Genomic DNA, 21,257 nt, shown 5'->3' with positions numbered 1-21,257 from the left:
TGGCTACAGTACTAATTTAAAGATCTGTAAAGCATTCTGAAACAGTAACACACAAAGACTGCATTTTCCATACCATGTGTCCCTCAGCACGAGCTTTGTTTTGCATGGCTTCCCTCTTTCGTTGCCAGAATTCTTCAACTTGCTTTGCTCTTTCAGCAGGTAACCATCCTTTCTGCCTGAATAATCGTAACACATAGCAAGCTCTAAGCTTCAGAAATACAGCATTCATACAACCAGTGCATTTATCTCAACAGGGAAACAAATAAGAAATTAACTTTCCATAAGTAACATATCTTCAGAAGAATGCCTTTTATCAGCCAAAATGCTCAAGTCAGACTTTCACAATATGGAGAAAAATACACTCAACAACACAGGAAATACAATTGAACTCTCTTCCAATACAGTGTTGCTCTCTTGCACGTTCTGTTCATCAAAACAAAAATGATTGTCAAACCATGATTTTAGTGTAGTTATTTCTGGAAATTTCTCAGCTTGTCTCACTAGTAAAACACAGATAAAAAGTACAAAAGATGAATCCCTTCAAGACTTTCCTCTGGAGACAGGCAAGAAGTCTTCATAAGCCATCCGTTAAGATATCCTGTTGGATATCTTTTATATATATAGAGAGATATATAGATAGATATATATATCTATCAAGAAGATATATATCAAGAAGAGTTTTAATTGGCTCACAATTGCCCAAATTGCTTGGCAAGTCTGATCTAGGCTTGGAGCAAGAGCTTCTACCTAATTGAAAACTCCTCAATGGTGGTTTTCCAAGGGCATTTTGGTTAACTTAATGAGATTTTTGTTCAGTTATTTTCAAAGTGAGCTTTCCTGCCACAAAATTAAGCAGAACAGATATTTTTTCACATATCCTGCCCCACGTCAGAGACCTGTTAGGTTAGACAAGAAGGCTGTGTTCACATCACTGTAACAGCACCAGGCAAGTCTCCTAGTGCACAGATACGATCACATGGTAGAGGAAACAATTCCTAGAAGAACTGATTAAAAGGAGACTAATGAGAAAACTCTCTAAGGAAAACAAACGAAAAACAAACAAAAAAACTCTTGGACAGTGTTAGAAATCCTAACAATCATAGAATGATGAGAGAATTCCCTGCGCAAGGCTCCCCTGCAGCCTTGTCTGATTGTACGTAGAGCACTAGCAGTCCAACAAAAGGCAGGAAGATAGCAAGAAAAGCTGACCATCAGGCTGAAACAGCCAAAGAAAGAATATTTTGCCATACAGAAGCTACTGTTAGCATTTCATAAATGAATTAGCACACTCATTAAACCCCTTTGAATCTTCTTTTCCCCACACTGCTACCCAGCAATGAATGAGGAAGTGAAATGAGATATCCATATGCCATAATTCAAGAATTGAAAGAGAGGTGAAATTCCTTTGATAGAACAAACCCTGGAGCTGTTCTGGAAATGCAAAGTGGTCCACTGAACTACTGGTAAAGAAAGAACCACTTGATAACTTTTTTATGCATCTGTTTGACTCACTACATGATTTTGACTGTCAACGTTCATTACATGTGAACTCAACCAGTAGATAAACAAGTCTATCAAAATACATCACGCAGATGAGGTTTAGCCTACAATTTTGGAGAAGCAACCTCAGCGCAAAGAGAAACACCAAACCCAATGCTCTCTTCATCTAAAACCTAACTCATGGCAAAAACCTATTCAATTTTTTATGATAACGATTTTCCCTAATGTAAGGCTGAGTAACTCACCTTATTAAAATGTTTCAACCAGATTTCTTCTGGTCAGCACTGCTGTCCAATTTTTAGAGACTGCTGAAGTTGAGAGTACTTCACTTTAGTTGGGGCAGCATAATCAGAAATATTGTAATTTTAAGATTTTTCAACTTTTTAAACATACAGTTGAAAATGCCAACGTTCCACAAGGTTGTGTAATGCTGTAACGCTACGTGATAAGCAACACAGCAATAACAGTGGGGTGGCACAATCCTAGGCTGCAGTAAATGAGGACAAGGCCACACAGAGCAGCTGTGGACAAAAACAATGGAAGAAAGCCTGCTTACTCTTGGAAGGCCCTAGGAATGCAGGGACCTCCAGCAAGACATCGTCACCTCCACTGCAACCCTTAAAATGAGGTCGGGGAAGGGGTGGATCCTGGCTTCACCTCTTCCAGTCACTCAGGTGCATTGATTGCACCTCAGCTCCCCTGGGTTGGCCCTGCCTTCCCACCAGGTGCTCAACCACTGGTTCAAGCTCTGATTTCTGCTACAGGTTGTAATTATTAAATGTGTAAGATACATACAATACTATAACACTTAACTAACCTATGCTACTATTTCCTAACCTAGGCAAGATCTGGGGATTCTGGCACTGTGTGCCAAGGATTGCAGAGAAGGTTGAAAAAGCACATACGTCATCCTGAAAAATACACTTGTAGATGTTTCTTTGTTTTGTTTTTATATATATATATATATATATATATATATATATATATATATATATATATATATATATATCAGGAAGAGTTTTAATTGGCTCACAATTGCCCAAATTACTGTAAAGAAAACGGAATACACTTTACAGCTTTCAAAATTGTAACATCCATGATATAGTTACAATATATAAACCAGACAAATGTAGAAGAGTGGATATACAGTATATAATCTAGAAGGCTAAATATATACTGTATAAAACTTCAAACTGAATTAATCAACTTAGAATAAACTAAGAAAAATGTGTTCCTCAACCACTTCCTTTTCCTCACATGAACACCATTTATTTCTGCCACCAAAGAATACTACTTTTGATGCACAGAAGTTCAAATAATTCATAAGAAAAAAGCTTGCCATTAAGAATACTAGAACAACGTTGAAGCAATGCTGAAGTAGTAAAATTTTAAGCATGTATTTCTCCATTTTTCACTCCAGAGTGTGGAGACAATTCTTTCTAAAGTTATTAATAGATTTCAAGGAAAATAACAGTTTTGGAAAACAAACAAAAACATGAAAGAACACCAGTATCTGAAAGAGGTTATCAATTAACCTGAAAGATGTAGATGTGCCTTTTTTTTTTTTTTTAATACATACAATACACACTCACTTCCTGGTTACTGCAAAGAGTAAGTACCACAGAAATCATAAATTGTGTATCATTTTAACATCTAGCACTCACATCTCCTGATGAAGAAAGCCCCAAAGAGTTTTCCACTGGTCAATACACATAAGCTAGAAGTGCCGAGAACTTTCTACGTACTCTTAAATAAAATAAAAATGCTCAGACGGAAAAAAGGCAGCCAGAATGACATGACAAGACAAGGAAGCATCTTGGCATGTAACACAGAAATCAGAACTAGAAAAAAGCCAAGAAGGCTGTTTTACCTAGACTCTAACTGCATTAAGCCAGTCCTTTTAGCTTAAATCTAGCTTAGGTAATTGGTAATCATTTTTTTTTCCCCTACAGGGAGAGCCAAGGTTTCCATTGGTGTTGAAAGTACTGTGGTCTGTGAGGGACCAACACACAAACAGACAGCACACTACCAATGGATAAAGATGATTCTGAGACATGTGCAACTACTAAATGGAACAAGATAGAACAAAATTCTAACACGTAGGGACAGATTTATGGATTATTGTAGCCCAACCTGTTTGCACTGGCTTGTTTAGACACCTCCTTCAACCTTTTCACTTTTTTCCTAATTGCATCAGCATCAGGTAAATGGTGATGACCTGCAGGCCCCTTAGGAACTCCTGGACGTACTCCAGGTGGAATTCCTCTGTAGATAAATATGTACAGTAACTTTCATTACTTTCATCTGAAGCAGACCACATGCAACATCACATGGAAGGTAGCCATACCTCTCAGCAGCTTCTTGGCCTTGTACTTCCGCCCTCCATTTGGCTTGCCTCTCTTTAGTTACTTTGAAGGTTTCCTTTTGCAACTGGTCAAAAATAGCGTGATAGTGCTCATACTGTCCTCTCAAAGAGGCAGGAAAAGGACCAACACCACCTCCACCGCCATAATACGGTGCCTGAAAGTCAGAAGAGGTAGGCTGAAAATCTCAAATACTGTTTTAACAAGCCCTTTCAATTTTTCTCCACTCCAGCACAGTAAAAGTATTAATATGCTTTGCAATCATTCTCAATTGGTCCTAGTTTAATTTTGGCATTCACCTATTTTAATCTACTACACGACTGATAAATTGAAAATGAAAACTTACTTTTCACCTAGTACTCCAAAGTAACAGTATTTTCTCTCTCTAGGCTATTATACATGAGCCATCCACTACATATTTTGCAAGTTATCAGTGAAGAACCTGCTGAAGCATAACTGGAAATAGCACGTTTGACACAACGAAAAAAAACAAGTTTCCATGCAAAAAGTTAGAAGTGATAGAGTACTAACTGCAGTATTAATGAATGATAGCTATCCAAACATCCATATTTTACTAATGCCATAAATGGTAAAGCATGTCTCTAAGGTTGCTGAAGGACAGTAATAAATTTATCTCAGACTCCTCATTTTCAGCTATCTATAACTTCACTGCATCACCAAAATTGACAGGCTTCCCTAGTGAAGCTCAGACCAGGCAAACATTTACCACAGATTAGAGCTTTATGAAAATGATCTCTGTCATCTTCAAAGACCTGGAATTCCTGGAGAACCATCATGTCAAAATAATAGTCAAGAAAATGTTGTAAGCAGTTTTGTATAGTAATAGTCAAGAATAGATACAGAAAGCATGAAATTGACAAAACAAAGGTAAGGTGGTCATGCATAAAAATGTTCTCTTCACACGTGGGTAACTGGTCAATCAGGCAGCCCATGGTAGTGAACCTACAGCATGCGCAATACTCTAAGTGTTCCAAATTATTTCACATTTCAAATAAGACAGTGCAGATGTGACAGTTGTAGGATGGTTCACGCAGAAGATCTGTATCAGCCCGTATTTGATAACAGAATTTTATTCACACTCCGAGTTTCAGTTTGTCAAACATCAGTGGTTCCCTGTAACCCATATGATAAAAAGCAAACAGATCAATCTAGGCATTCAAGTAAGTATGCCGGTATGCTGTTCCTCCAGATAACTGTGATTTGTTACAAAAGGCAGCCGATTCTACAAATAAAATGCAAAGCCTTGCCTTAGACACTGTTCAGGGTTTCACCTATAATTACTATGTGTATTTTCAAAAAGATCATCTGAAGAAATATTAAGATCAATCTCTAGGCAAACAGTTCAGAAGCAAGCGTTCATCAACCACGTGCATAACAGTTGCAGTCCCTGCTAGAATCCAAAGCCAAGTCCTTGACATCTCTTTCCCTACTTTCCCTCAAAAACAGGTGCCACTCAAAAAAAAAAAACCAGGAGGAAAAATAATGCGGTGCAGACCTTGTTACGCCTTCATCAGGGACTATGTGGCTTGCAGTCTCAGAATGCTTGAATACCCATATTCTAAACAGCATCATCAGTGAGTCACTGACTGCACTGCTTATGTGCAGGAGAAAGAAAGAAAACAAATCAGAACTACTCTGACAGTACATGAAAACCCTGAGTGATGGTAACTTAGTGGCCTGCGTTAAGGGCTGTGTAAAACTAACCTGAAGAACATATTTCAAACAGTTATGTGTACGTATATATATATATACACACAATCTGTTTGCTTTGATATTTCACAGCGGCACTTTGTGAAAATATACACAGCCACTGAACTTCAATTTCTGTACATGACCAAGAACACTAAAAGACAGTGATGAATGTTTTGTATTTCCTATGTCTAAGGCCCTTGCAATAAAACTCTCCAATCTAATCTAAGGCACGGTCATTTTCAGGAACATATCAATCTCTAAACCAAATATCATGATGCTTATACATCATGTTGTAACGGAGGCCTTGCATGGATGACTGCCAACACCATTCTGATAGAGAGAAGGACAGAGAGATGTGAAAAACAAACAACTTTTCTCAGTTTCCCATTAAACCAGAGCCTGGTAGTTTTGAAACTGATATTTCTATGCTTGCTTCTGTATATAAGCTTATTTATACAATGCGTGGCATGCAGCAAAATGGGGTGTCTATCTTGAACTATAGTTATGATAAGCAGCTACTGAAGCCTGGTCATGCAATTCCATTTCCTTGCTATTTTCTCATACAAAACCTCCTCTCATTTTGACTGTAGCGTTCAGCCAGAGTTTCTTTATAAAAACTGAGCTAAACACATTTAAGCCCAATATCTTTGTAGGATTCACCAGCACCATAACTAACGGCTGCATTTAAACCCACTTCATGTCGTCAGATAGATTCACATCATACTTGATGTAAATCAATTTTCTTGGTTTACTTGACGTGGCAATATTTGAACTTCTTCACTGCCAACTGTCTGATGAAAGTAAAGTCCAAAAGTCCTACCTTCAAATACCTTCATCATGCTACTTTCCAGAACAGTTATGTTTCCATGGAAGCAAGAGATATACAAACTATGAAATTGTCACAAAAATAGCATGGAATTATATAACTTAATTCCATAAAAATGAAAAAACTAAGGGGCTCACAGCTTTGAGAAAAAGATACGCTTACTCAAATTTTCTCACCTATCATAGACAACATAACACAGATACTGGAACTGTCAATTATGTTGTTAACTAAAAACAAAAGCTTAAAACATGTTTTCAATACTGGGAAAAAAATCCATTATAATAATATGAGAACCTAGAAAGATATTTCAACAAGAAGTTTCAAGAACAAACTGGAATATGAAAGAAGCTCTTCATGCATTTATTCAGGAAAAGCAGCGAAAGCAAGAGTGGGAAAAAACAACAAAAAAAAAGAAAGCGATGCATGAAAATCATTACTGGCAGAAAGAGAAGAGATTCAGAAATCATTAAGTATTAAAAATGAACATGGCACATGATCTCAAAAAGGCCAGGAAGTCAGTTACACAGACTTCTCTCTTAAATTACAGCTAGTTTAATAGAGAGCAACTTCAAGAGTTGAATCCAAGAGCAGTTCTTTCTGAAAAGAGAAGATCATGCCAGATAACCAAAGGTGGGAGGAGCAAACTACATCACATTTCTGCATCTGCTGCCAACCTTAACATCACCACTTCCACCTGAACCAAGCACATTCCTCCATCCTTGTTCCCTGGCTCTGTTTATTCGTTCCATCTGAAGGAAAAAAACAATAAAGGAAAACATAATTCAAGGAATCGCTTTAAGTAAAACATTAAGATTTGCTATTAACGTATTTTAAACATATTTTACCCTTTCTTTTTCCAGTCTTCTTACTTCCTCTGCCTTCAGTAAACTGATCTGCAATGCATAAGGATTAAACATATTTAGTAACTGGGAAACTGAACTACTTCCATCTCCTAGGCAACACAACACATGTCACTAGAATTACTATGGGTGTTGAAAGAAAAAAATTAAAAGGGCGTCCAAGTATCTTGTCTACCTGATCTCTTTGGCGTTTTTCTTTTTCAGGCAATTCTAACCTTTTCTTTTTTGAAGGTTCCTGAAAAATAAGCATATAATTTAGTATTTATTGCTCAGCCATTGGTCTGCAAAGCATCTATCAAGATAGGTTAGTATTCCACTTGCTGGTTATGTCCAAGAAGACAAAAAACACTGCTAGATAATGACTGGGGAAAAAAAGATAAGGAGGAAAGGTTCGAAGGTTTCATTCTGTCATTTTTAAAAGTCCAAATTCTTAAGTTTTGGACTCAGCTTTTGCTTAGATTGAAGATTAGCGTGAGATTTCATGATACCTCAAACATTTTCCTCCTTTCTTCTCCTGGAATTATTTTCTTCTTTGGAGTTGGATAGGCCTAGATAAAAGGTGAAACTTAAAATTAGGATAGCACAATGCTAGAATAAGAGAAAAACTAGAAAAATCCTAAACCCACATCTTGGCATGTGCAAAATTGGGTTTAAAATAATTCATTAGTTGGGAGGTTGTAAATACTAGCATACTTGTTCACCCACTGCAAAGAGCTCCATCTTGAAGGCTGAAGAAAATAATTTAAGATCTCCTCGACTCAAATTTTCTTCTTCTTCTGGCAGAAACATTATAATATTTTCATCGTCTTTGACGGTCCTAAGATAGTAAGATTGCCTCTTATTTGGATAACAAATTTATTAGGTTATCCTTAGGCTTTGTCTTGTTACCCACAGAAAATGGGAACAATGCCGCACTATCCAACACAACAGTTATACATAATAAGCCTTTTTTTCCTGACTCGACAAGAACACAGTTTGCTTCATAAGATTTTCTTTTGACAATCTAAATTTATATCAGACTAGTACTTTTCAAGTAACTCAAACAACTGATTTAAGTCTCTAAAAGGCTTCTATGCAATTCAAAATTCAACTACTGTGCATTCATGTAGTAACACTAAACAAGCAATGAAGCTGCATGTTCCATTAGAAATCCATGTGTGACCTGCATAGCTAGCCTGGAACAACAACCAGGAGGATAAAACTTGTATTATGCTGTAGCCATTATCTCTAGCCTATATCTTACCCCTTGCTACTACGTACACTCCACACAAAGGATTATCTTTAAGTTGCAGTACAAGATTTTTTCCTCAGTCTTCACCCTGCCATAACAAGGACTTTAAGTCACTGTACAAGTTGCTTCAGCGCTGGTTGGTGAAACTGATTATAAACAGCAACAGAATAGCATGTGATTGCACAACCAGGCTTTAAATGGGAAAAGCATCATGACCTCATAAGGACACAAGTTTTTGTGTTTGCTTACTCCTGCTCTCTTTTTCCAGCTGCACATGATAAACAAACAAAGCCTGTGGGAATCACTGGTACAAGTTAAAAAGATTCAGAGGTTACAGAAAGATTAGGGAAACACTATCTCGTGGCTCATTTTCTGTTCATCTATCAGATACGACACCAAGTTTTGTAGACAGTAATCTCAGTGTTATATTTCCCCAAATGCTAAGAGGAGAACGAAACAAACAAGCAAATCACTTGTTCGGAAGACAATTTGAATTATGTTGTAGGCTTAGAGTAGAAAATGCTGATGTGGGAGCTCCCTGGTTACTAGTTACTTGTAATGTGCCTAACTGGTTGTATCATGTAGTATCTGCCAGTCATTCAGTAATTAAGGAATACACATAGACAGTATCATGTAATAGGGAGAGCGGAGAAAGATGACTGGAAAAAAGAAGATCAGTGGTACTGTATAAAAACCCATTTTTCATTAGCTCACGGAATTAAGTCTGGCAAACTCTTTTCCAATTAGATAATTTCTCTGGTTGACAACGCTTTATAAAGCTACCAGTAAGCCTACTTAAGTTTGAAAACTGGAGATAGTTTTCGAACACTGCAGAAATATGCCAGGATTCTTACGCTGCACCAATGCTGTTGGTCTATCTAACCAGCTACCAGCATTTCCAAGACTGGTCAACAACAGAGAAGCTGAACACGTATGCAAAGCAGACCTAACTCACTCGTGGAATTAGAAAGCAAGCCTAAAGTAGCAGCCTCCAAAATGAACAAAAGAAAAAAAATCAGTAACAGTGCAAGACGAGCACTTAGAATGCTATTTCCTCTCTAGATGCTTTGTTCATCTAAGTGACATTTTGAAAAGCAACACATAACATTCTCATACAATTCAAATACAAGCATTTGCAAAATAGTTCAATTCAAGTAACTTAGTTACCTGCCTAAGTTTAATCAATGACTTTTTCTCATGATGCTTTTTGGGTGCGTCATAACACTTCTTCATCGCTAAAGGCACTCCGTATTTTGCAGCAGGTTTGGTAATTTTCTGAGCTGGTGCAATTGAAGCCGAGATTTGTCCTTGAGCTGGTCTTTTAGCTTAACAAGAAGAGACTGTTTTACAGCTATGTCCAGGCCAGTCAGTACACTGTATATCCCTTTCCCTACGTACTGGAACAGCAGATTCAGAGGAGAACAGATAAACTAACATTTCATTCACGGGAGCTGCTTGTATAAATGAAATATATCCAGGTATCCAAAACAGCTCTTCTAATTAGTATGTTTCATAACAAACAGCAGAACACCATCCCTGAGCTTTTCACTTTCTCCACTTAGTTTCACACTGGAGAACTGAAACTTACTCAAGCTGCTAGATTTCTTTTTTTTTTTTTACCCAGTTGCTATGAACAGAGGGAACAGTTTTCCCAACATAATCAAGAGGCACTGCACTGCAACCAGCAAAACTCAGCTCAGCACAAGATGAGTTTTAAAACAACTGCACTTTCAGTGACCTCTAGGCATATTATTTCTCTTGAGAAGATCCTGAAAATAAGCCAATTACATCTTATGAATTTGTTTGTGTGTAAGGAGGGTTCTCTTAACTCCCGAAGTAGCAGAACAGCGATGAAGGACATAAAAGCACTATCAAATAATTTCAAGAAAGTAAAAGAAACAGAAATCTAAGAAAAAAAGTGTAAACTAACTGCTGTAGGAAAACATGACAAGACTGTTGTGAGAAACTAAGCTGCAATCTAATATGCCACCAATAGCAAAAAATCTCTGGCACTTATAATAAGGTCTGGGATTTCTCATTACCCAGGTGTCAGTAATAAGGCCAAAAAAAAAAAGTACAATAACAACATGTTTCTACTATCTGCAGTTTCCACTGTTTTAAATTTTAGAAGCACAGTATAGTGCAAGAGGAAAAAGGAAACCTACAACGTTACAAAAAGCTCAAGGACTGCATCACCATGGTTAGTTCCCTGTGAACATCCAGCTCCCCACTGAGGAAAACAAAAAGACAATAACATACTAAACTGCTTCCCTGTCTTTTCTCTGCACAACATTTCTACAGTCAGTTACAAGAACACACCAAAACCAACACAAGAACATACATAAACAAATTAGCTTGCTGGATTCTTAAGTTAAAGCATTTCATACATACATACTTACCTGGCGCAGCATGCGCTCCAAACTTGTGAAACGTTTTGTGACTGAATTCTTCTGCAATAAGCTTAAAAAAAAAGAAGAGTTCAACTGTTAGCCAAGAATACTTATGCTAAAGTCAGAAAGAACTCATTTTCTACAAATTCTGTATACCTCTTCCAGTTAAATTGCTATCTATTACTATTCACTAAAACCATATGTGAACAGTAAGTTCATTACTAAACTATGTATTCACTGTAACATCACTAGCATTGGAATCAAGTTGGATTTGTTACTTCCAAACATTTTCGGTGCAGAAGCATAGAATCATTTGAGATGGAAGAGACCCTTGAACACCAGCTGGTCCCCCCTGCAGGAACAGGGATACCTACAGCTACACCAGGTGCTCAGAACCTGATCCAGCCTGATCCTGAAGGTCTCCAGGGAAGGGGCTTCCACCACTGCTCTAGCAACCTGTGCCAGTGCCTCATGACTTGTGTTGTAAAAAAATCTCTTCCTAATATCCAAGTCTAAATCTCCCCTTTCCATTCACCCTTGATTTATCACAACAGACCCTGATAAAGAGTCTGTCCTCTTCCTTCTTTTAGCATCCTTTTAAATATCGAACGGCTGCTATCAGGTCTCCCTGGAGCCTTCTTTTCCCCAAGCAAAATGAATCGTTAATTGAAAATAGAAATATTAATAAAATCATTTTAATTAACTACTTAGTCTGCTTTTCAGGTTGCACGTTACCCAAACTATGACCTAACTAAGAAACTAGAATAAAGTTGAAGTGTTCATCACCGTGAGTTTTATGAACAGTCTGTTCTAGTTTATGGTACAGTTCTCACATTTCACTTCACTCTCTCAGATAGCCTGTGTCAAAGCACAGTCCTTTACAAATGTCTGCAGATTTCAGCGTCTCTATGCTTTCCAAGATGGGAAGACATATATGAGATACATATATACATAGCTTATCTGGGAATAACATACATGGGGTTCAGTCACACACAAAAGGTTAGCATAAAGAAGCTTTAGAATACAGCCTTACTGAAATAAATACATTGACTATAGACAAAACATTTAAACATAAATAGATTATCCTCACACATCATCTTAAATACTGCATGGAGTTCTGAACCCCTTATCTCAAAAATCAAGTAGAAGAGATGGAAAAGTTTCTAAGAAGAGTAGTAAGAATAATTAACAGCATACAAAATCTTCAGTACAAAGAATAAGCTCTTCAGCCTCTAAAAAGATGTCATGCAGTGTAACAGGGGTCTAGAATACTACATGGGATTATGCAAAGAAACACAGAAGAGCAGAAATGATAATCCCAATAGAAAAAGCATACAATACAACCAAGGACAAGGAGGAAGGTTCAGAATAAGCAATATCAAAGCTGTGTATGAAATGTGTACCTGCTCTGTCACAGGTAGCAGACTTGTGACTATGAAAATTAAGAAAGAACTTCTATAAACATGGAAGACTGATTTTTCCAGCAGTTAAGAGCAGCATTTCAGCAACAGCTGTAATGTTTTGCAGGTGACAGAACCACAAAGGATCTCTTCAGCTCAGACCAAGTAAAGCAGAGGACAACAGCACATGTATACACCAGTTAGCAACACATTTACTAAGAGCCATTTCTTGGTCATTTCTTTCTCTGTCTTAAAAGATTTTTTCAATCTGAGCACATCAGTGATTCAGCTGTCAAAACTGTGTGCAAATATTTGGATTCAATCTAAGAAAATACTGACATTATCAGGTAGCAGTCTACCACCAGTTATACTGTTTCAACTAATCACAAACAGAAGTTTCGTTCCAGCTGCTGTGAGTCTGATCAAGCCTTCAATTTTTTAAAAGACAGATTTTCTACTATTTTTACAACTGTGCTGTGAAGACTTCTGACTCTGGCCTTTCACTGGAACTTTAGTATGAACTATCATTAGTTGAAAGTCTATTCCACATACAAATGGAATTCCAATTACATACAGCCTTCTACCAAAACTTCTTTATGTTACAATGACTCCATCAGAATTACTCATATTTAATGAGGTGTTCTTTTGCATCAATTCTCTACGTGTCCTTTCTCTTCCTGTACTTACCTCATACATCAGTGCTCGTTGTTCTTCATCTCTTTTGATTAGATTTACATTAAAATAGCTCAAATAGTTGTCAAAATATCAGTAGATACAAAACAAAATACTCAGTAATTTCTTCTATGTTACGTATACAAGAAATTCAGCCATCACGTTTACTTAGCAATATCTCACAAAACAAGCTTCCAGGCCATTCCAAATTGCAAACAACAAAAGGATTAAAGAAATGATAATAAAGATTTGATGCTGGAGATATTGACAATGCCACTTCATGAGAGAGGTGCATATATAATCAAATGGACATCTGACACAAAATTTTTCCCCATATACAAAGACATACAAAATAATACTCTTAAGATCATGTCAATTCAAATTTGTTTGAAGCCTCCAAATACTTCAGTAAGTTGAGATTGCATTCATTTTATTTTTTTGTCATTCATAGTAACAACTCTTTCTTCTCTCAACTGAAGAAGTTCACATAAAAGCTTTAGGAAATACCATTATTCCACCTTCTCATACTCTATACTGACACCGGAATAAACAATAGTCCTAAGATGTCTTAGCCAAATTTAATTAAAACCAACTGCATACCTGTGGTGTGAGAAATTTTTCAACCCGTTTGGCTATGAAGTTTTTCTCCAATATGGAGTTTACTGATGGTCTATCCCTAGGATTCCTTTTAAATAACTGTGACAGTAGATTACGTAGGTCATAGGAATAATGCATAGAAACCGGAGGAAAAGATCCAGAGATGATCTTCAGTACCAAGTTCTTCATGTTACCAGCTTCAAACTGTATCATGTAAGAAAACAAGACAGTTAAAACACATTACTGCTTGCCTACATGTAAAGCTGCATAAGAGGTGAGGGCAAATAAGAGAAAAGAAAAAGCAGTCAAACAAAAAAGCCCACAGCTGCTTCTGCCTGGGCACATCCAAGTCAGTTTCCAAGGTCATCAACAGTTGTCATCAACAGTTGCAAATAATTTGTTGCCAAGTACAGCACTTTTACACTAATGTATTGCACTACAGCTACTTCATACCATATTTATATATACCTCACAAGCAAATATTTATTGTCCCCCAGATGTAGATTAATGATACGCAGTTAATTATAATTGTCTAACTGTATCTGCTCCATCTTCTCTCATCTCCTGAACCTTCCCACCTTCAGCTCTCTTTAGAACAGGGCATTTGACATGGAAGAATGTAAAGCATTCACAGTCGTTCAGTGTGAAATCCAAAGGAATGTTAAGACTAGCTTGAGCTCAGCAGGCAGCAGGCACCAATTCCTTAGAATGGTTAAAAGAAAACAGCATGGATCACCCAGCTCACAGAAAACAAATTGCTATCAACCCTCAGGGAAGCAACTTCTCCATCAACACTGCTGCCTCAGAAAAGACTACTTAACAAACAATTGCAAAAGCTTTCATGTTACCTTTACGCCCTAACCTTTATTTTCCCCCTCAACTTGACACATTATAATCTTACTTCTTTCCGTAAAAATAGTTATTTCTTTTTGTCGACTTGGTTTATTGAACATATTTTTCCTTCCCATCATGACTGATAAACAATCAAATTTAAAAAAAAAAAAAAAAAAGCAACTTCTTCAGAGTTTCTTTCTAAAAACTATGAGTGTTCCAAATGGAAGCATACAAATCCACCTACACAAAAGCTGGCAGTTTAAATTTAGGCCTTCTCAGTTACAATGAAAACATCAAGCCTTCAGAAAGAAAAAAGCACTGCTTGTTAACACAACCAACATCTTCTCAGCTACCTCAACCTCACTGAATATCTACCTTACAAGCAGAAAAAAAAAAAACACCAAAACAAAACAATAAAAGAGATAAGCAGGAATCAAAACACAGCAACTGTTTGCAAGTATAGGAAAAGGAAACTAAGATGCTGAAGGTAATTTTAAATAGTCACCATGAAAGCCCTGAATCAACAGAAATACAGCAGCAAAACAGCAGGAAGCCTTTCAAAGAAGCAAGAAGTTTCTACTCACTGCGTGTTTAAGCGTGCACATTTCATAGAGAACACAACCAAGGGCCCAGATATCACTAGAACAAAAAGAACACAACCTTGAGCTTGTTGTGGGATTAACACTGCCAAATAACTTATTTACCAACACTTAACCTTTGAAAAAGAAATGGGATATTTAGAATAAATCACAGCCTCCCATGAACGTACATCCTCTACTCCTCAAAGCACAAAACCTTATCAACTAACCAACCATTAACAATCCAAACCGAGGCCAACCTGAAAAAACAGACAGGGGTTTTTTTTTCACTTCAGATTTTATACTTTTTCATTTGCACCACTGAGATCAGAGAAACCAGACAAACTCTGCATAAAGGTCTATTTTCTTTAACTGTACGTATTTACTTGTGATCTCTGAAATTTAGAAAAAGCAACCCACTACTCTACATGGCAAATACAATTCTAAGATTCAACTAAACAGTTTGACACTTGGGTTACATTACCCACACTAGAGGACTGCAGAATTTATTTTGAATACAACTGGACAAAAAATCCCATGTAAAAGAAACGAACAGACAAGGGAATATAATCATTTTTATCTTTTCAGCAAACAGTAACAAAAATGAAGCCATTTTAAAAGCTTAATGTAGAGTAAGACTAATCAGATACTGAACACTTGCATTACATCAGGGATAGCGTTACCATACAGGACCTACTTGCCAAGGTAATAAATGTAGAAGCAAACTACCTGAAAGATGACTACCCGTGCACGTGCTTAAAAGCAATCCAATTACTGCCTTCATATTTCTTTCTTAATGTGGTTTCACATTCATAAATTATGACAGCAATGTGTACACAGGCAAAAGCAGAGTCATAATAAAGATGACAGCTTAGATTTAGAAGCCAAAGCACTGAAGTGGAGTCATCTCCACATCATGCTGCTTCGCATCACACAAATCTACTAAGGTCCTGCCAGAGGCAGGTGAGGCTGTCTTATCAGGTGAGAGATCAATTATCATCATCATATGAATAGAAGAGCTCTGTATTTCTGAAGGACTCTCTTCTCCTTAGCACAAATATTAAGTAAATATTAGTACCTTTTATTGTTGTAAGGCCTGTTCTGGCATATCTCAGGTGATAGATAGTACGGTGTTCCTATGCAAGTGCGAGCCAGTTCCACAGTGCTAAGGAAAAAGTAAGGGTGAGCGTTAACTCACATGAAACGCACCGATTACATTATCCTAAATCAAAGCAATTTAGGTGATCTCAAAGAAATCAGCATTAAAAAAAGAATTACCTGTTCAAAACTCTGGCGATTCCAAAATCTCCCAGCTGTATTGTTCCATCTTTGGTTAAAAATATGTTCTTGGCATAGAAATTTTAAGAAGTCTGTTAATCAGAACATTCGTACAATTGCACACTTCGTTCTCAGCATGTTTTAAAAATAATGTTTTCTACCATTCAATTACACTGCAGTCCCTGGCATTAGTGACTGTAAAACTCCAGAGACTTATTCTCATCCTGCTTTACCATAACTATAGAAAACACTGCTGAACAGTCTAAAATACAATTACTTGTGGAGATAGAAGTCTACGCCAGTAACACTGAAATAGCTTTTTTTCTGTTAGTAAAAATACCATCTAAACCACCTCTGTACAATTCTAAAGAAAAAAAACAGCATTGCCAGTACTAAAATAATTTTACATTGTGTGAAAAGATTATTTTCAATTACTTGCCAACTTCCACCACCAAGATCCAGATGTAATCGCTTAGGAAGTGAATTCAGTTTTCAAGTAAGATTGCCTACGTACCTGTGACTTGATGTCGCGATGTAAGATCTTTCTGTCATGTATATGTTTCAGTGCTAAACAGATTTGTACAAACCAATCCAGAATCTACGTACGAAAGACAAAAGGTAACATCAGCAACTTGATTTATTTACAAGTTTCTCCAGTTGTATTACTGAAGACATTATCAGATCAGTTCTATAAGATTTTTATCCTCTTTTCTACCCTTTTTACCCACGAGCCCGTTTCCATTTATGTCACACTACCATCAAGGCCTTAGCAGTACTGGCACCATCATACAGAAACGTGTGGTAGCCAAGTTAGATGCTAAGCCTCAAATTATTACTTGATTACATATAGTACAGCAATCAAAACGCATACCACACAAACTATAATGGCAAAAAATGCTCCGAACAAGGAACTTGCATCTTAAAGATTCTACTTTTGCTCTAATCAGTGCAAGCACGTTTTAGGCATTTTACCTTAAAAACAGTACAAATCAGATTTCACTGAGAAAAAGCAACAAACAAACAAAGCATTAACCTTCACATTTCTGGTAATCTGTAAACATCATAACACACAAAGGGTCTAGCAGCAGAATTTTTTTCACGTGAACAGTGCTTTCATGTACCCAACTTACAAGCACATCAATGTCAAAAATCACAGTACAATCTAAGGTACTTTTTTCTACTTTCCCATTTTAAATTCTTCTTGTAAGTGAGTCCAAAGCAGCAAATGAAAAGTTCTACAACTTACACCTAAGAAGTTTCATGATTACCCTACTCTAAATTGCACCAGCAGATCTAGACCTAACACTTACAAGCCTTTCCAACCAGAGGTAAACTTAGTTTGAGGTGTTCTTACTGGCTGCAGATAATAAAACACAGAGCAAGAAATAAAAAAACAAATAACCTGTAAGCAAGGAGACATCAAATACAACCAATAACCTGAATCCCACATGATCTATTTTCACCTAGTTGAAACCGATCTGCGCATTTATATCTTCTGTGTTACTGTATGAGTGACTTCTTAACATGTGTGATGAAGAAAGAAAGTCTACTTCCAATACTGAAAAAATACTTTGGAACTATGCAGCCCTTGTACTGCTAGATTATGCTGTTTTACAAAGTAAACTTACATTGTTACATCACTTTATAAACTAATGACAAATTCTTACAAATTGAGGTCAGTATTTAAATACAAAAATCCTATGCTATAATATCTTGTAGGTTTAAAAGCTACATAAAAAACAATGCCATGGCCAAGGCAACGACCAGCACAGTTTGGAAACTTTCTAAATAGGTTAAGAAACAGTACCCACCAATCTGAGCCAAAATTACAACTAATGCAGAAAAGAAATCACGCATCAAAACACTACAGCAGCAATTTGCTGATTACCTGATCCTCAGAGAATAAGACTCCTTTCTGGGCATTTATTTTTTTGAAGAGATCTCCTCCTTCACAGTAATCCATCACTATGTACAGACAACCATTTTCTGCAAAATAAAACTAAATATTACAAGCAAAGGAAAAGAAAAATCACCCATCTTTAATGCAACTTTCACTGTAAAGGTTTGTCTTTTTCCTGCAACTCTCATAATAAAAAAATACATTTTTTTCTACTTACAATACATTCTGATTTACAATGAAATTAAAGATGTCACCTTATAACTATGATAAGACAATTGTCAAACCTGTTTGCTGATGCAAACATCCCAAAGAAACTCTGCCCTGAAAACAGAGAACTGCAAATTTAATTCAGTTAATTGCTTCCATCTTCCTAACCCTTTCAGCAGCTTTACCTGGATAAGGTATCACATATATGAACTGGCAATCACCAGCTCTCATCTCACAGACATGAATGTGATTTCAGAGATCGACGTCTGGTAATAAAACTTTCAGCTGGCAATGATGCTGAAAACAAGCAAAGTCTCAGTTTTGCATGAAATCCAGGGAAACTTTTAAAAATCCCATGCAAGTTGTCACTATGAGAGTTTAACACATATAATACATCTAATAGTAATATAATAATCTGATAAAAAGCTCTGGCTGTGTTCCCAAAGCAATCTTTCCCACCTACTACTGAACCAATTGCAAGGCAGGAACACATTGCAAGTTACAGCACATCAATGAAAGTCTTAATATTTCATGAATATAAACTCAAATATGTCACTAAAACTCAAGACCTGCACTACTCACAGATCAGATACCATTTAGAGAAGAATGTATGCATCACGTGCTGCTCAAAAGAAAATTCACTAAGTAGTTATAACTATTAAACTTCAAGTGGAGTCACATAAGTCTCCCACAGAACGCCTCGAAAATTTAGACTTAAAACACTGAAGTGGGAATTTTAAGCTTACAAATGTTTGTATCTTGGTCAAGATTTCTGATGTGAGTTATTTTTACAGACGATCCTAGGAGTCTGGATTCCTTGCAGACCTGGTGTTGAAACAGATCCGTTTCAGAAACCAAATTAACTTCACATTCCCAGTCAACGTGCTCCAGCAAGAAAGAAGCAATGTTAACTACAGTGAACTACACAACCTACCTCGTAAAAAGCAAAAACAATCAAATAAAATCAGTCCTAAAGAGCAGGCCTCTAATATACAGAACAGAGAAATACAGATTTATAAATCAGAAGACCTTGGTTTTGCTCTTTATGACATGATTCTCACTTAATGATCAGAAAAAAAATTAAAACCCCAAGTTCAAAAGGCTTTGTAAAATCAGCTGGAAGGAACAAAAGGATACCAGAGCAGTGCACTTAAGCAGCATTTCAAATAATAGTCAGGGCTTCTTAAAAAACAGGATTATCACTCTAAATGATAAGCTCTCACAATCTTTTACCTGTTCTTTTTATTCCCCACAACAGTCACTGTGAAAATAAGGTAGAATTAAACTTCTCCTTCCTTTACAGCTTATGAAGTAATCACCACTATTCTTCTACCCATGGAAGTTATATGATTATAACTACTATTGACTAGAGAGTGAGCTAATGAGGTAACACCACTTGTGCCAGTACATCAGTAACCAACTTCAGACCATGTGCATTTCTAACACACATGCATCCAATAAGCTACGCACATGTGTTCAAGGAAATTTACCCTCAAGAAAACAAAAAAAAGCACAATTCTCTTGTATAATGAAAGAATATTAAGATGTTATAGTCACAAAATAAACAAGAGAGTTAGGCAAAGCAGACTATGATAACAAAAGAGAATCAATAGAAGGCTTACCCCTATCCTGGGCTCACTCACAAAATACCAGCACAGCAGATCTCCAGAAGAGATCCTTCCCCACTGGTAGCCAGCTCTTAAATAGGTCTAGGAGGGGTGCAGGCAGGTTCAACCCATTCCTGCAGCACAGCTGAATTGCCATCAGCTGTGCTCCTCTGGCTAACTCATGGCTCACCTCAGGTGATCAACCAGAGGTTCAGGCCTGACTCAGCAGTGCCCGTACACCTTTCATTTAAGCATCAACCAAAATAGAATCACCTGAAGAAGCGACAGGAATATTTTTTCAATATTTAACTGCTGCAACCTGGCAACTGCAAGAAACTATAAACAGAAAAAAAATGAAGAGATACAAGGATGAAAAAACAGTTACAGAGAGAAAACATTGACTTATACCTCATAGGCAGTACACAGTCATTATCAACTTGGGCTCTACTTTATTAATCTTACCTTCAAATGACTCCCTATACAGGACAATATTTGGATGTTTCATGTTGGCCAGTACAGCAACTTCTCTCCTTGATTCTTCTCTCTCTTTATTTGACATCTTCAAAAGGAAATAACGATTTTTGAAAACAGGAATATAAAAACAGTAGATCAGCAATTAACAACATCACTCACCTTCGAGATGTTAATTTCTTTAATAACATACTGCTGGCTATTTTCTTTATCTTTCACAAGAAAGGCTTTCCCAAAGGATCCTTCTCCAATTTTTTGCACTTTAATATATTTATCCATAGTTTTCTTCTTAAGGCATCCTTACTCAAGCACTAGGCAAAAAAACACAAAAGAGATTTAGTTGCTGTAATTAGTCTACTCTGGTTTCTCTTCAGAACGTATAAATCTGTGATTCCAACATACCAGGTCATAGAATCATAGAATGGGTTGGAAGGGACCTCCAGGATCATGAATCCCCAACCCCTTCTTTGTACACTCAAGTGTCAATCCCTCTGTCTCTTCCAATACACTTACATGCTTTGTAACTTTGCTGTACGTTATCCTATTTTAATCTCAATTCTATTTTCATAGTTTACTCAAGTGGTGTAGAAAAAGGGCTGCATTGCCAGAATTGCTTCAATCTTACATCTATTGAGATGAAAGACAGCATTAAAAAACAGTCCTTGAAATGAAGCAAGTAGTTAGTGCTGCAACTTCTGATTCAGCTAACAAGAAGAGACTGTATAGTGCTATAGCGTCTAGTTAACAATCCTCCATTAAGCTCTACTTGGGAGAACTATGGTAGGGGTGGAAATAAATACACGTCAAATCTTAAGAAGCACTAAACCTAG

The 21,257-nt window shown here is 36.8% G+C and overlaps 1 protein-coding gene across 10 annotated transcripts in view; it reads right to left on the bottom strand.

Moving 5' to 3' along the window:
- Window positions 1-21,257, bottom strand: part of NEK1 (NIMA related kinase 1) — a 42,094-nt gene that overhangs the window by 19,888 nt on the left and 949 nt on the right. For 6 of the 10 annotated variants that reach the window (XM_042870804.1, XM_042870803.1, XM_042870809.1 and 3 more), the window contains exons 3-18: window positions 20,590-20,738; window positions 20,419-20,515; window positions 18,131-18,228; window positions 16,757-16,840; window positions 16,243-16,310; window positions 16,043-16,129; window positions 14,971-15,025; window positions 13,556-13,756; window positions 10,893-10,953; window positions 9,661-9,818; window positions 7,438-7,497; window positions 7,248-7,295; window positions 7,077-7,151; window positions 3,848-4,020; window positions 3,634-3,765; window positions 74-176 (exon numbers count right to left, since the gene is read on the bottom strand). In XM_042870804.1, coding sequence (XP_042726738.1) covers window positions 74-176; window positions 3,634-3,765; window positions 3,848-4,020; window positions 7,077-7,151; window positions 7,248-7,295; window positions 7,438-7,497; window positions 9,661-9,818; window positions 10,893-10,953; window positions 13,556-13,756; window positions 14,971-15,025; window positions 16,043-16,129; window positions 16,243-16,310; window positions 16,757-16,840; window positions 18,131-18,228; window positions 20,419-20,515; window positions 20,590-20,706 — 1,617 coding nt within the window. In that variant the 5' untranslated portion in view covers window positions 20,707-20,738. Of the gene's footprint in view, window positions 1-73; window positions 177-3,633; window positions 3,766-3,847; window positions 4,021-7,076; window positions 7,152-7,247; window positions 7,296-7,437; window positions 7,498-7,750; window positions 7,811-9,660; window positions 9,819-10,892; window positions 10,954-13,555; window positions 13,757-14,970; window positions 15,026-16,042; window positions 16,130-16,242; window positions 16,311-16,756; window positions 16,841-18,130; window positions 18,229-20,418; window positions 20,516-20,589; window positions 20,739-21,257 lie in introns of all 10 variants that reach the window. The other 4 variants (XM_042870810.1, XM_042870811.1, XM_042870813.1 and 1 more) reach the window with 3 other exon arrangements.

The sequence above is a fragment of the Lagopus leucura genome, unplaced genomic scaffold, assembly GCF_019238085.1.
Source record: "Lagopus leucura isolate 7727_CA_CO unplaced genomic scaffold, USGS_WTPT01 Super-Scaffold_100004, whole genome shotgun sequence".
NCBI lineage: Eukaryota > Metazoa > Chordata > Aves > Galliformes > Phasianidae > Lagopus > Lagopus leucura.
This window is presented reverse-complemented; position numbering and strand designations above follow the sequence as displayed.